Source organism: Nipponia nippon, unplaced genomic scaffold, assembly GCF_047370975.1.
Source record: "Nipponia nippon isolate SJK-2023a ecotype South Korea unplaced genomic scaffold, ASM4737097v1 scaffold_2, whole genome shotgun sequence".
Lineage (NCBI taxonomy): Eukaryota > Metazoa > Chordata > Aves > Pelecaniformes > Threskiornithidae > Nipponia > Nipponia nippon.
In genome coordinates, this window is record NW_028262336.1 from 8,939,825 (window position 1) to 8,956,078 (window position 16,254).

At 35.8% G+C, this 16,254-nt stretch overlaps 1 protein-coding gene across 19 annotated transcripts in view; it reads right to left on the reverse strand.

The window, feature by feature from the left end:
* ABI3BP (ABI family member 3 binding protein) overlaps window positions 1-16,254 on the reverse strand; it is a 164,467-nt gene that overhangs the window by 41,611 nt on the left and 106,602 nt on the right. For 10 of the 19 annotated variants that reach the window (XM_087756354.1, XM_087756348.1, XM_087756351.1 and 7 more), the window contains 15 exons: window positions 16,017-16,091; window positions 14,345-14,392; window positions 13,758-13,832; window positions 12,182-12,229; window positions 11,231-11,305; window positions 10,368-10,442; window positions 9,039-9,113; window positions 8,266-8,340; window positions 6,621-6,695; window positions 5,888-5,962; window positions 5,331-5,405; window positions 3,678-3,752; window positions 3,125-3,199; window positions 1,919-1,984; window positions 1,533-1,607 (listed from right to left, as the gene is read on the reverse strand). In XM_087756354.1, coding sequence (XP_087612480.1) covers window positions 1,533-1,607; window positions 1,919-1,984; window positions 3,125-3,199; window positions 3,678-3,752; window positions 5,331-5,405; window positions 5,888-5,962; window positions 6,621-6,695; window positions 8,266-8,340; window positions 9,039-9,113; window positions 10,368-10,442; window positions 11,231-11,305; window positions 12,182-12,229; window positions 13,758-13,832; window positions 14,345-14,392; window positions 16,017-16,091 — 1,062 coding nt within the window. The remainder of the gene's footprint in view (window positions 1-1,532; window positions 1,608-1,918; window positions 1,985-3,124; window positions 3,200-3,677; window positions 3,753-5,330; window positions 5,406-5,887; window positions 5,963-6,620; window positions 6,696-8,265; window positions 8,341-9,038; window positions 9,114-10,367; window positions 10,443-11,230; window positions 11,306-12,181; window positions 12,230-13,757; window positions 13,833-14,344; window positions 14,393-16,016; window positions 16,092-16,254) is intronic. The other 9 variants (XM_087756352.1, XM_087756343.1, XM_087756361.1 and 6 more) reach the window with 5 other exon arrangements.

Below are 16,254 nucleotides of genomic sequence, written 5' to 3' on the forward strand. Positions count from 1 at the left end.
CAAATACCTCTGCCAAGGCTACTACTATATGAGAGAAGGGAAAATGTCAATATACTGTCTAACATAATTGTGTATTCGTGCATAATTTCATAACGTGATTTCAAAAGCCACCTACTCCTGGAGACCTGTGCACACATTCTGCCTATTTTGGAAATCAAACATATGGAATCTGATTTATAAGCAGACTGCCAACACAAGCGAAGAACAAAACTTTCTGACCCACAACTATTGCCATTGACCATTTTATACCATAACTGTCTCTGATGTCCTGGAATTCAATGGATTCATTTCATTTACCAGAAGGACTATGAAAGCTCAAAGAGCACATACCTCCAGTGAAGGCATCTGCTCTGTATGTAATACAGAAGAGCATGCCATGTTCTAAACAGGCTATTTTTAATTAATTTTAAATATACAACCATCTTTTCTGAGGTTTTGCCATTTCTAAAAACACGGGGGGCTTCTCAAAATTATGTAGAGGAATGAGTAGCTCAAATCATACTAAGGTCAACAACAAGTATTAAATTGCCAAAAATACTTTGGAAATCTTAGTACAGAGAAACATTACACAGACAAAAAAAGGAACGTGTAGAGTAGATGATGTATTACTCAGGTTATCCTAACCTAGCTAGCACAGAGCAATAGTATGGGACAATAGCACTGTTAGTAGTGGGTGAACAGCCGAAAGTTTGCTTTGAATATGTGTATTAGTTGTTTATTTATATTATTTATTATTTTAAACTTGCATCATTGATGAAGAATCACAAAATTCTGCATTTAATTAAGCAATGGCTGTATTAAAGAAACCCAACAGTATTTGTATTGACATAATAAATTAATGCTTTATTAAATAAAAAAATATGGATTCATTATGAATTAGCACTGACAACATTATTTTGTCTGGATGGAAAAATCAAGTGCCATTGAAAAAGGATAAATGATTTTTTCCCCCAACCAAATCAGTATTTTGAATAAATCTTTGTGGTTAGGGATGTACATTATCTGTTGTGTGTGTATGGATGTGTAAATTGAAGTGACAGTTCTCACCCTCCTCTATCATCCATCAACTTGGAACTTTCTTGGTGCTGAAGTATTTAAGTCTAAATACCACATAGTCCGAATACTGCATAGTCTGAATATGAGTAAGTCCGATGTGAACACACAACGTGCATAGCTAGTAGCTAGCAAGATACCTGGCTTTAAGGCTTTCTGACCAAGCCTTCTGACTAGGACTTAAACAACTTGGTAACCCTTTTCAGCAAAGTGTTTTCCAGTAACTATTTTGGACCTATCATCTAGAAAACATCAACAGTAGCCACGTAATAGTCTACACCAACTGTCAATATAATTTCATAATGACACTCAGGAATTATATAGCATGACCAGTAGCAGCAATTACATACAGTATTCTGAGGAATTAACTTCTATAATCAAACACAATGAAATATTCTGCAGGGCTCAAGATGATTTGAGGAAGTCACGTTCCTCTCTTTTACTGATAAGTTAAAAAACTCCCAAAACTGCAGCTCTACCTGTTGTTGGCACAATCCACTTTGGCAGTCCAGGTGCTTTTGTTCTAGCTGGTGCTAGTGTGGTTTTACTAAGAGCTGTGAGAGAGTTTACAAAGAAAAAAGAGAAAGAAGAAAAAAGAAAAAAAGTTCCATGAGAAGAAAATCCAACAGACTTTTATGTGATGCCAACAGTTCCACATTAGAGAAGAAAAAGTAACACTTGCTGTGATGATACACACAGTTTTGGTTCCTTTTTTCCTGATTTGGAAAGGCTTTACCTCTAGACTGATTAATTGAAACAAAAATACCCTTTTTTCCCAGCAACGCTTAAAATTCCACTGAGAATAGGTGAAATTAATTATTTAATTAATCTCCTCCCCACCCCAAATTGAATCAACAATTATTACCAGGTCTGGTCTGTGATTTATCAGATGGCTTTGGTCTTGCAGAAGTGAGACGTGTTTTATGAGGTGCTAAAAGAAATAAGGTTCAGTTTAAATGTTACGTGTAAAAGGAACAGCAATAGTGCAGTGTAATTTGCCAGAAAAAAGGTCCATGCACCAATGCGATACAGCAAAACGGACATATGAGAATTCTATGAGTTCCAATCCAAAATGCACGCTGAAAATGCTAGTTTCTTTAGTGGTCAGATGACTCCATCATGCAGTCTGACCAGTTACATTCATGTTTAGGTTTAGGAAAAGATATAAAATATTTACAGCCAGTTACCCAACTGTATATGGATACAGAGTTAGCTCTGCAAGGTATCCATGGCCTTAAGACATTTAATTAGGTTCTGTAAAAAACAAACAAACACAAAACCTCAAAATAAAACACCAAACTGAACCCCCCCCAAATCAAATATTCAGACAAAAACATGAAACATTAAAATATTGCCGAGAAAACAACTGGAAGCATTCAATGCAGACACTGTGTAGGGTGCTGAAGCATAGTGTCATCATCAAGGTTAAAATCAGAAGCCTTCAATCTTTTCTTATTGTTGCCTTTCACTTGCCAAATAATTTTGATATTTTAGTTGTTACAGAATCTGGATGAATCACACTGAAAGCTGAAAGCATAAGCAGTAGTCACTGTCATCCCATGCCAAACTACCAACTTCTGTAAATCAAATTTTTAAATAAATAGAGCTAGCTATTTGATACTTGAATCTAATAACCATTCTATCCACGACACTTAATCCAGCCTCTCTGAAGTGTCAGAGAAAATACTTAGGCAGGAAAGAACATATTATTCATTTTTTGACATTTACATTTGGGGAAAGTTTAAACAGATTTCTATTTAGTATTTTATACGGAAACATGTGGATGTCACTTACATTTATGTTTGCAACACTGTATATATGAGAATCCAATACACAGCACTAATACTGTTTAAAAGCTTCATATCATCTTTGAGGTAATACTGATTAAACCTTGATTTTCAGAACAATGAACAAAACCCATTTGATAAGGGGAAAAATAAATTTTCATGTTATATAACTGAAATAGTTTTAAAGGTAATAATGAACAGACCATTAAACCTTAAACCATACTGACTTTACTTAAGATCTACAGACTCTCAATACAACAACTCAAGAAAATCCTAAAAATTACCTGTATGGAACCGTGGAATTTCAGTTGCTAGAGCAGTTTTGGGCTTGGGTGAAATCTGGTACGTTTCATTGGGAACTGAAAGTGGAGATATTACTGCTTATCAAATGCAAATGATTTTCTTTTAAAAATAAAACACCACAAGTAGAAGGGAAATTCAAACTGTCTTTGTGTAGACCATAAACAAAAAGAGTCAGTGCTAGAAACCTGGCTGAATATCATGCTTTTATACAGATAAAAGACTTTTCAAGACTGGGAAGATATATTTCATTAGTAAGTCAGACAAAAGAAGAAAAGATGATCAGGTAATGTCTTTTTATATGACAACTTAGCCTTGTACATGAAGTATTTCTAGAAAGAATTGCATGAAAGAAAAATGGCTGAAAAATTAAAACCAGCAACATTTTGTACATGCACTAGAATGTGACTAACAAATGAACACGACATAAAGACATATTAAGGTATTTCTGTTGATTAAAGTGTAAGTTTAGCCATATAGCAAAGGCAAAGAAAGTAAAGTTTTATGAAAAATAAACTGACATAATATTCTCATTACCCAAAGTCATTTTGGACCCATCAACAACATGAACTGTTATAAGGTTAATTGATCCCAGGTGTGTTGCCCTTGGAGCTACAAGAAATAAAACATGGTTCTGTGAGAAGTGAAATTAAAGAAGTTGGATTTCATTAAGGATCTGTGTCCTTTGTTTCCTAAAAACCTAGCTACACATCTGCTAAGACCATTTTAACAGACATGAGACAGACGTGTTCTGATGGGTCTGGATGTATTTTCATGCTGACAGCCAGACAGTGCAACTATTCTGCCAGGCCCCCACCAACTTCAGAACAAATGCCCTAAAGGTGGAGTTCTGACAGTCTTTGGTCTTTCTCACACTGGCTATATTAATTTGCACTTCCCTAAATATTTCTCAAAGCTTGTAGTAATGTATTTATCTTTCAGACATTCTTCCCTCACTCAAATTTGACTGAATTTAGTGAAAGATATCTTGGTTACTGGATGAAAAGGAGAGACTGACAGGCAGAGGCACACACTACATGCCTCTCTGTCTTCCAGAAATAAGGTTAAAATATGGAAGCTGGAAAGTAACCTACTTACTAGCATAAAGGGCAGTGGCTAAATAGTGCCATTTGTTTTTAACAACTTTGCTAACATTAGTTTATTTTGCAAATACATCATTATAACAATTTAAAATTTAAAAAGAAAAGAATAAGCCTATAAATTCTGTTTTCTAAAATTCTTTGCCTAAAACTAACTTTGTAGTGGTACCAAAACATGGCATTTTTTAACTATGACATGATTGGAAATAGCTCTTATTCAACTAAGACTTAGATTCTAACTTGGTTACTTAACAGAAAGCCTTTCAAAATAAGGCCGTTAGAAAATAAATCTTTTTCCTGGACTGTTCTATTTGATTTTCATAGTAATATGTATGTACAGTTCTTGAATGAGTAGGGTCTCTGCTTAAATTCTTTTTGGCTATATAAAGAGGGCTAGAAGTCTAAGGGGGAAAAAAGGGGAGAATGATAAAACTATTCATTAACCTATTTACCTAAAACTAAAATATTACCAATTTGGAGGTTAGATCAGAGAGTAAAGAAGATTAGGAGCTGATCTTTCTTATGATCATGTTGTCACTCCTCCCCTAACAATTTTTTTTTCTCCTGTAACCTTCCTACCTAGTCATTTTACACCCAGGGTAAAGCTGAGGTATCATCATTCTTCATTGTAACTATGCATCCCTAAATCTACTGCAGTTACTGCAAAAATAACTGATAGGAAGAAGATACCTATACTCTTAGCATCTAACTATCTTGGACTGAGATTCTGTAACCTGAGTTTCAAAAGTTCCCAAAGAAAAGAACTTAGTGATGCTGGCTACAGCACTGAATTTTTATTAAAATTAATAGAATTCCTCACATTTTTAATGGCTACTACCCACAAATTCAACAAACAAATGTTAAAAACCCAACCATCTTAACTTCTGCTCTCTGTGGAAATTGATGCAATTCTTTGGTATTCTCTTTGATATAATTTATTAATATACTCTGAGCTGAACAGTGATACTCATTTCTGTCTACAGAAATTGCAGATCGTGCATGTCATATCACTGCAGTAATGAATGACAGCAGAAAGTGTAACTAAGGCAGTGCCACAATAACACTTTTAAAGTTATGAACTTTAAATTACCAGGTTTAGTCTGTGGTACTTCTGGCCCAACAGATGTTTTGGGTTTGGAAGGAATGAGCAGTGTTTCTTTTGGAGCTGAAAGAAAAGGAAAAAGATTATTATTGTATTCTTCAGGAGTCATGATCCAATGGCATATTTAGCCCACAGAAAATGCATGCCTCAAATGCCTGAAAAAAAGACAATAACAATTCCATGGCTTTCTGGAACCTGAAAAAAAATGACTATCCAAAACACAGAAAAGTTCTAGCGCTGTGCTGTAGGATAAGTTGAGTTAGTGGCTAAAATTCTTGCTCTAAAAGAAAAATTAGACCACTGAATTTAGTTGGAGATCTGACAAATACAGGCTTCTGACCAGACATGAGCTGTAGGCTATTTCTGCTTTACTTCTAGGACAGAACTGAGACTCATCTTTATTAAGAAACAGGCCTGTGTGTAAGCAGAATGCAGGATAGCGGAATGATGTTGCGCAAAATACCACACCAGAGCACGTTCTCTAGAAATTTCTCCATTGAAAAATTAAAAATACTTGCATCTTAACTTTAAGGAAACTTATTTACCCATTGTTGCTCTTGAATGCTCAGTGGTAGTAGAAGATTTTGTAATAATTGGTTGTGGAGTTGTCTGATGTATTGCTGTTAAGAAGAAAATGTGAAGAATCTTAGAATATTAAACTGTAATAGAAACAAAGTAGCATTTGCCCTATTCCTAAAACTTTCAAAATGACCCAGACTAAAGAGTAGCAGAGTATCTTAAAAACCAACTGCTGACAGATATCATTATCTTTCTATTAACTTCTCCTATACATTCCTTCCGTAACAAAAATAGGAAGAGACACAGCCCCTGTAACTATTTTTAAGACTGCTTTTGTTTCAGTGTAGTGCACAACGTCAGTTGCTAACTGTGCAAGCACATTGCAAAGGAGTTCTGTTGCATTTTATGGATAAAAAACCGAGTGCTCACAGAGAAGCATCTCTGATTACCAAGAAGCAATCAGAGAGAACTCAGTCTACCTAGCCACTGAAATTTGTCAACACCCACGTTTTTACATTTTAGTCATCATTTGCTATATGTAACAGAAAGGTGGAAAAACATTTTTGATGCTATACTACAAATCGTACTACTATTTTCAGTGTAGTTTTGGCATATTTTGGATTGACTAACTTAAGTGGAATGCATTTGTTTCAGCACAAACCCAGCTACGAATAATCCTGTTAAAAAGCACAAAACCTGAGGCTAAGGGAAAGAATGATTAAACACAAATACACACAATTAAAAGAATGACTCCATTACCAGGTTTGGTGTGTGGCACTCTTGGTTTTTCAGATGTTTTTGGTTTGGTATGAATGAATTGTTTTTCAGTTGGAGCTGAAATAAAAACAAACAGCACCCGGAACAATAATTGAAAAAACCACACTACTTTCATAGTACACAAGGAACATACGTATGATCTGATCTGTAATAAAGCAAATTATGTAAGGTTAAAGCTGAAAAATCAATCAGTTGGAATTCCTGCAAAGAAAGGAAAAGAAATTAAATGGCCGCTGACACAAACAGACTTCCCCAAAATTATATACAAATTTGTAGCTTTGGATGAAGCAGTGAAGAATACAGTCATGAACAGCATACAGTAAAGTAACAGGACAAAAACAGACAGTAGTAGCCTACATCTTCCACATCTGCCACATATGAGTATCTGAGGACAGGATCTATTCTTCAGTGGACCCTTCGTATCAGACCTGATTTATAAGTTAACTTCTTTGTTCTTATGTGGGAACTAATCAATCTTGTTATCTTCATATTATTCAGTCAAACATTCTTGCCATGTAGGAATCATTTACTGGAAAAAGGTTATCTTAGCACTTGCTAGTCTGTGATCCACACCAGTGTGAGAAGTCCTCAAAATCCACACCAATGTGAAAAGTCCTCTATCCCAGCTGAAACCAGGACAATCTGCCTTAGCTTGTGCATTCTTCATTCCCCTTGCTCTGAAGAACAATTTTCTGCATAAGAATATTGCATCAGGTAGCCCCAGATATGTATGACAGGGCACACAAACTTCATAAAACTATATAAAGAGATATCAAATGAATACTAACCTACATACAGGGAATATATATTAAAATAGAAACATGATGAAAAGCATTTTTCATTCCCTATTCCTCAAAAAGAAAAAAACATGGTTTGAAGATTATTAAATGGCCATTAATACTTCATTAATGACACCATTTCATTCTCAGAAAACCATGGTCAGTGTTTGTCTCTGAAACTGGGGACAGAGAACTGATTATTAACAAAGATTGCTCAAGCAATACTCCTGCTGCCCAGTGCTGCTTGGATTCATTGACCCTTATTTGGGCCACATTGGCCCAAATGTCATCTGACATTTAAGTTAAGAAGAAAGAATTCTCAGCTAACGTTTCATATATTTAAACAAGTTTTCCCAACATTGACAACTAGAAGTTAGCAGAGAAGATGGCTTTAAGAACGAGTATTTCATCTGGAGGGTCACATAGCTTGTCTGTTTTGGTATATGTTATGCTATAGTTGATACGTTATCATTTTCTTGCAATTTTCTTCTGTAAAAATATGCCATGAGGAGTGAAGCAGAATATGACAGTATCCATACCTCAGATGCAGAAATCACAGGAATCACCACCTGCTCTTTAAATAAAGTCCATTTTTACTGGAAAACATATGACATCTGAAGGAATTACGTCATCCTAACTGAAAAGGCTAGAAGATGAGGAAAAGAACCTTCAAAAGTAAGTGAGTTCATGCATTAGTACCCTTATCAAGACGAAAGGGCAAGCAAGTATCTAGAAGCAGAGCAAAGCTTCATTATTAGTTTATACTATCATGTAATAAGCTCTCTCTAAGAATATCTTCTCTAACAAGAATGGAAAATAGAGTAATTATTTATGAAATACACAATTACCCAATGTTGCCTTTGTTCTTTCAGGAATATGAGGAATCATAGTAGTATCTGGTTCATGGAAGGTTGGAATAATTTCTGTTGGAAAAAATGTTAATAAATGCTCAGAATAATGAAGAGATTCTCCCTTTCCCTCCCGCTCCCTTAAAAAAAACACTTCAGCACTACACTATATACACCAGGAAAGGGATGTTTTAAAACAGCAATGAGCATTTACCCTCAGAGATTTATGGTTACAAAGAGGTCAATTTTTTGTTTGTTTTTAACATCTAGATACTTAAACAACAATAACAACCCTTCAGTGAAACCACTGATTCTATTATACAGGTCAGTCAGATTTATGCTGAGGAGTCTCCTAATCGAAATACAACTGAAGGCAATCCTCAGTCTGATCTGGATGAAAATGTGTATATAAAGGAAAAGCACTGCAACAGCTTTAGGAGGCTTCTCTCGTAAGAGCTTCAAAAACATGGTGCAAACAACTGAAGTGTGTTGCTCAGATACAAGCTGTGAATAACTTCTTATCGTTGATTTAAACATACAGGTCACTATTATTTCTTCTTCTGGAAATATCTGCCTAATATAAAAAAAAAAAATCTGGAACTGTTGTAGTTTCCATCAGTGGTATGACTTATCTGCAGCATTGCAGAGGTTTCTTAAGCTAGAATGATACCCAGGTAACAGCAATCGTACTGTTGACAACTCTCCCCACTGCCCACCCTGAAAGCAGTTGCTCAATTATCAATCGCAGCTTGACAAAAGACCAGATAATTTACCAGGCTTGCTGTGTGGAACATCTGGGATGGGAACTGCTTTAGGTTTAAAGGGAGTATGTTGTGGTTCTTTAGGAGCTGAAAGAAAAGACCTATTTTAAGGGTTTATACTCTTCAGAAATTAGACAGGTTTATTGCACAGGCACTGTATGCCTCGTGCTTTCAAAGAAAAACAAGATCCTTACAATGAAAGACTGAAAAATTGAGTGTCAGATGGGAATTTAAAGAGAAAATCATGAATGAAAACATGGGTGGAAAATTGATCAAGTAAGCAAAATCTGGAGTCAAGTAACAAAAACTGAAAGAACACAGACAACTATAGTGGACATGTTTCCACCTGTATTTCAGAGCTCATAACTGCAATACTCATGGCATGCTTGTCTCCTACAAGTGTCAAAGGAATTACAATGCGTGTGAGAGTGAAAGAAATATTCTGTGAAGACAACAGATCAGCTAGGCATGTTTCAATACCTGGAACAGAGTAGAATTAAGTTCAATAAGTAGAAAAGAAAACAAATCAAAACCACAAACAGATGACATGTGAAAAACAGACTAATAATGTATAATCTTTGGTCCAAGAAGCAGCAGGGAAAAAATAATAACGACCAACCCAAGGTAACATCTTTACCTGTTGCTGTCTTTGGTTGTTCAACTGTAAATGTAATAGGTGCTAAAACTTCATAAAAACAAGAACGTACACAGAAAAGGGAAAAAATACTCCCTTTTACATGACTGATTTCTTTTCAAATTAGAACACAAATTTGTTCTTTTCTTTTTTAAAATTATATATTGGTGGAATTAGTGAATATACACCCACTCAAAAGGAAGGTGCAACTGATGTTTTCAGAACCGTCAGGAGTTACAGAGGTTTGGCAGTTCACTAGTATGTAAATCCCTATTAAATATATTTTTAAGAGTCAAATTCCATTACCAGGGCACACAAACATATGAGTGGTTTGAGTTACAGATATTTAGAGTCATACATGAAGGCCCTCAAATATGTTTTTCTCTAAGCATCTTTTGACAGTCACAGAAGAGATGCAATTTCTTCCAAGAACATTCTTATAATGTTTGTATGTTGTCTACCCTGCTATGCAGATTATTCATCAGTGACAGCTGTCATGTGGCTGAAAAGCATGTACAACTCATCAAAACTCAGCCATTAAAAATACAAAACAGCTCTACCTTCCTTTAAACATGTATTTAATGATCATTAGAAAATCTACTTGTTTGTAATACGAAGAGATGTTAATCAACACTTGACTCACTGAGGAAAGACAACCCAAAAGAAACCCCGAATATTCAAGCACAACAAAACAACAATGTACTTACCTGGTTTTGTGTGTGGTACATCTGGACTTGGTGATGCTCTGGGCTTGGAAGAGACTCGCCGACTTTCTTTTGGACCTGTGAAGATGAGTAAAGTTTTGAACATGTTATTAAGGAGGATGATTCAACATAAGTCTTTTGATTTTCCTGACAGGAGATTCATTTTCTGCAAAGAAATTTTTTAGGAAGTATTTCTTCCATTTGAAAATAATCACAAAGAGATCTCCTGTCAATGCAATCAATATTATGTTAGTGCAGAGACTAAAGACAAAGTGACTGTTACAGTGCAGTGTTGGATTAACTCTCTACTCCTCTCAGCTATATCAAACAGAGCTTTCTATGCTGTAGTTCTAACAGTTCCCCTAGTTGTGCTTCTCAAGTGTTTTATATTCCAAAAATCTGCTTCTCATTTAAATCAACTTTGCATTAAAAAAAAAAATCGCCAGCAAAGCAATCAAAGCAGAAGAAACATGGAAATTTACCACTAATTTTCAAAGAGACAGAACTATTTCCAAAGTTTTGGGAACAGGAAAGTACTGTAATTTTACACTTGTAAATGAGTGACTAGAAAATACAAATACCTCTTGTCACATTGTATGGAAATAAGGCACAAATTTTCTTGTGTGCAAGGGCTCAAGATGACTGTTAAGCCCCACATCCCTACCATTATATAAGTTACTGACACATATAAGTATCTAGCTGATTATTGTGTTCCATGACGGTTAATATAGCAAAATTTGATTATGACAGTAAAACACAGCCTATTCAATAAGTACCTGTGTACCTTCAGAGAACTCATCAATTTTGACAATTTTCAAACTGATAAAACTTTCATGCACTAAAGGGCAAACTATCGATAAGCTTACTTGCTCTAGTTGGAGGAACCCGTGGACTGGGTGATGTTTTAGGTTTGGAAGGCCCATGATGTGTATCTTTAGGAGCTGCAAGAAAGAAACTGGGTTACACCGTACTAAAATTTTCCAAGGTATCAGTGTCCACTACCACCCATAACAGTTAACAAAAACAGAGCAAATATTTGAACCAAAGATATTCTATGGAAGTGATGCAAAAGAGAAGGTTTTTTTTTGGAACAAAATCAGGCTATAGAGAAAAGAAATAATCTTCTGTGACATATCACCAACTAAGCATCTGACAGAACTACTGGTTCTGTTTATGAAGAGGACTTAAAAAAATAAAAAGAAGAAAACAAAATAAGTACCTTCAAATACAAAAACACCACTGCTCTGTAATGGAAATTGTACTGGAATGATTCGCAGTACCAGATTCAAATGATAAAAATTCCTTAATCAAATGCATCTGCCTCAAGGAATCGTATGACCCAAAGATCACTGAAGTGATTTTGTTCTGACAGTGGAATTGAGGTTTGAGTGAAATAGAATTATTTTTCAGACCTTTATGAAGAACAGAATTTCATTTAGTAAAACTGGAGGGGAAGGGAAGCAGAGAAAGAGAACTTGCTGCATGCAGGACTGCTCACCCAAACCATATGACTAACAAGAACAGTGCCACCTCTACAGTATGACTCAGATCATGTAAGTTAGGATCCTGTTCTGATCTGCCCTTTGCCTCTTCTCATTAAATATTGAAGGAAATTGCCCTATGCTATGTGCATAACAACTTGAAAGGCACAAGGATCCTCCTCAATTGTTTTGTAGAAATAGAGACAGAGAATCTTGACTGGTAAATTATTAAGGCACATACAAAGAAAGGTGACAAATTTTTGCAGGTCTAACTCTTAATGATTTATGTTGAAGAGGAAAGACAATGTGACTACTCAAGTAAGAAAGTATCATTACCTACTGTTGACTTTGGTTTCTCAGTTCTAAACGTAACTGGTTCCAGAACTGCATTAGCATGATAAAAAACAAAACCAAGTATTACCAAGAACAATCAAAACATTACAGTCACTACCGCCACAATGATCATACCATCCCTATTACAGCCAATGACAGATGGTCACTCCTCCTTGAAACTCAATATGTCAGAGTATTATGCCGCTCAGAATTGTCTCCAGTTCAAGACAATAGCGCTAATACAGAACAGAGCCCAAATATACATCTGAAGCTTTTGTAACAAGCAACAAAGAAATTGTGGGTGGTTATTTACCTTCAACTTTGTACACTTTCCTGACTTATTTCAAGGTTTTGAGTCAAACAATAGACACAGACTTACTGGGGGAAAAAGGAACCTTAGTTGTCATCTTTCTGCCCATTTCACCAGCAGCGCCATCTAATACTGCACATACTTTGGATACCTGTGCTGGCTCTGGCTGGGATGGAGTTTATTTTCTTCATAGCAGCCCCTGTGGTACTCTGTTTTAGATTCATGACCAAGACAGTGTTGATAACACACCAGTTTTTTAGCTATTGCTGAACAGTGCTTGTTAGAGCATCAAGGGCTTCTTTGTTTTTCACTCTGCCCCCAAGCAATTAGGCTGGGGGTGGGCAAGATGCTAGGAGGGGACACAGCCGGGACAGCTGAACCAAACTGACCAAAGGGATATTCCACCTCATCTAATGGCATGCTTAGCAACAAAAGTGAGGGGTAGCCTTTCCAAAGGACCCATCGCTCCTAGACTGGCGTTGGCCTGCTGGAGGGATGTGGTGAGTGGTTGCCTTTCTATCACTTCGTTTTCTCCCCTCTTTTTATCCTTCACTTGTTAAACTGTCTTTATCTTGAACTATGATTTTTTTTTCTCTCTTTTGCTCTTCTGATTCTCTCCCCCAACCCACTGTGGGGTGGAATGAGCAAGTGGCTAGTGCGTGCTTAGTTGCTGGCTGGGATCAATCCACCACAGTACCTCATGCAATTGCTAGTGTCAGTTGGATAACTTTCTTCCTCCATCCTTAATTAGCCCAGGGTTGTATATTGCTCTATACCAAGCTGTGTAAACAACATTATAGAAAGTATTACACATTCTTACACCTCTGAACAACATAAGGGCTGTGCAAAAGTGAACTGAAAAGTATAAATGAATGATTGTGCCTGGGAAACAAAAAACAAGTACACAATTTGAGAAATACAGGAGAAACTCCTTCCTCTTTGCAATGACACCCCTGCTTTTCACCTTCACTTTCCAAAAACCCATGCAAATTCACACAGAAAAGATCTATTTTCACTGACAACTGCACAGAAAATACCCGTTGTTGCAGTGACTTAAAAATGTAAAAAAGAACTGAAGATAGAGACTTTAAACTTACCAGGTTGTTTATAAATTCCACATGTCATGACATGTGATACTGGATTTTATCCCTCAAGGAATGCTCCAACATATACGCCAAAGGAATACGCACAAATCTGAAGCTCCACTGATCACAGTAGAATTCATAAGACACATATCAGTATGATAAGATAAAGAAACAATGTACTTACCAGGTTTGGTTTGTGACACCTCTGAGCTTGGTGATGTTCTAGGTTTGGAGGGAACACGCTGTGTTTCTTTTGGAACTGAAATAAAAAAAAAAAATGCAACTATTAAAATCTTTCAAGAACTGAGACTGACAGAAGGCATAATATTAAAAAAGAACACATGCCTTTGGGACCTTCTGGAAACATGAAAAGCTTGTATGATTAATGGAGAAGTATGAATGTCTGGTACACAAAGAAATAGTGCTGATGGAGAACCTCTGTAACAGGATAACATAAAGCAAGGCCAGTACGGATGGACTAGTATAAAAGATGAAGCAGCACATGACAGAAACTGAGTATAAAGACACGTAGTCAAAGGCAGACTGTGGTGCTTCCATCCACTTTACAGAACACGTTTGTGTGAGAAAAACCAAACAAGATGATTATGAACTGTTAGTGTAAATCACAAAAAAATAAACACCTTACAGAAGGACTAAATTTAACAGGAAAAAAATTATGACAGTGGAGTACAATGAAGATGTACTTGTGATGCTTGGTGTATACTGAGAAAGAAAGCTAAATGTGATGGTCCTTGTAGGTAAAACTGTTACCTATTGTTGGTTTTAGTTGATCAGTTCTAAGTGTTATAGATTCCAGGACTGTATCAGAAACAAAACATAAAAGCTATTATGAAAATTGAAGAGAATAATTCCACTTACAATTAGTATTTCTTGCCTAGTAACTGCATTTTGCATTATATACTATGTATACTGCCTCATACAAAAACCTTTATATTACATGAAGTCTCTGAGAAAGCAGTGTAAGCTGAAATATAATGTGAGCTTAGTTCTTCCCATGGTCTTCAGTAAGATATCCAAATACGTATCACTCCCTTAGTCAGAAAATGGCTTTTTAGGGACACAAATCTCTTCCCTTTGTGGCATATTTCAAATGCAGTTTATATATACGATTGGAGTCAGAGACCACTTGTTTGTTTTCTGGATGCTATATTATTAAAGAGCATTATGGTGTATTACATTGCATGATCACATACTTCAGCTCTAAATTGGTACGGATCTAAAATAAAACTGGCTGTTTAAGGGACATAAGGATGTGAAATTGATGCTATTTTCTTGCATTTCCCACATTAGAAACAGAGGGACAATAGAAATGGTATCCCCCTCTGCGTCAATTCTTCTGTATGGGCGACAATGAAAAAAAAATTTCTTTGGATCTTCTAGGACAATCAAAAGATAAGTGGATGATGCTGTAAAAAAAGCTGGGTATATTATAGATTCCTGAAGAAACAGTAACTTTTTTAAAAAAAAAACAAACACAGAACAGTACAAACCTGTAACATTTGTGTGACAAAACCGTTTTTTGAGAAAGCCAGACTACCATAATAATGAAAAATGGCCACAGAGGTAAAAACTGAGTTTATGAGAAGCTACATTTTAAGTTGTAGTTTGGAAACAATGTTTTACCATCAGCTGCCATGGCTAAAAAATTATGAGAGAACAAGGATTTTGACTGTTTTCTACATGAAGAAATCATACTTAATAGATAACATCAGCCTTCAAAAATATTGCTCCATGTCTACAATTTAAAGATCTTCAGTAAAGTGATTATCATGAAATTTTTCACATTTACCAAAAGATAACCTATGTTGATATTTGATACCCTTGTAATTTTCTGTTGATACTACCAACTAGATAGCAGAGGACAGAAAGTAATTTTTTCTGCCTACCCCTGACTACCTACTCACATTTAATGACATAGTACAAAAATCCAGTATTTTGGAATATGGCATAAATGATCATTAATGCTAATAAATGTCAATATTTATAAACATAGTAACTATGCACTGGGTTATTTACTCGTTCATGCAGAAAATAATAATGCCATGAAATTAAGTAATTGTGACTTAAAAGGGAAACATATTTATTCTAACAACGCAAAGCAATGTGGGAAAGAATTGTACCACCTAAGTAGCCATAATACTTACTTTAATTACTAGGTATTTGCTTTAGTTACCACTGTAATCAGAATGTAACAACAATATTCTCATCCTGCTGCCATGAAGTAGCAGAGACTTATTCTTTTGCATGATGAAAAACACCTAGCGAATGTTACTACTCCTGAAATCTGCAAATAAACCACTGAACAGAGAGCAGAGCAGAACCCCATTATGTTTTGACTGGCTCAGATAATTAACCAGCTGCTCAGAAATACATTTCAATCCAATATAAACTGTATTAGAAATAATCACACAAAGCAGTTTACCATCTTTGGCCTGTGGGATATGAGGTTTGGGTGAAGTTTTAGGTTTAGAAGGAATACGTTGAGTCTCCTTTGGAGCTGGAAGAGAAAATGTGGGTAATAAGTTGGTTAAATTGCACAGCAATTAGTGTCTGATATCAAGCTGAACACACAAACACAGACACCTCACACCTGCAACAGAGAAAAAAAGTCTCTTTATAGGAAGCAGGAAAGAAAGTCAGGTAATACTCTCCATGTATTT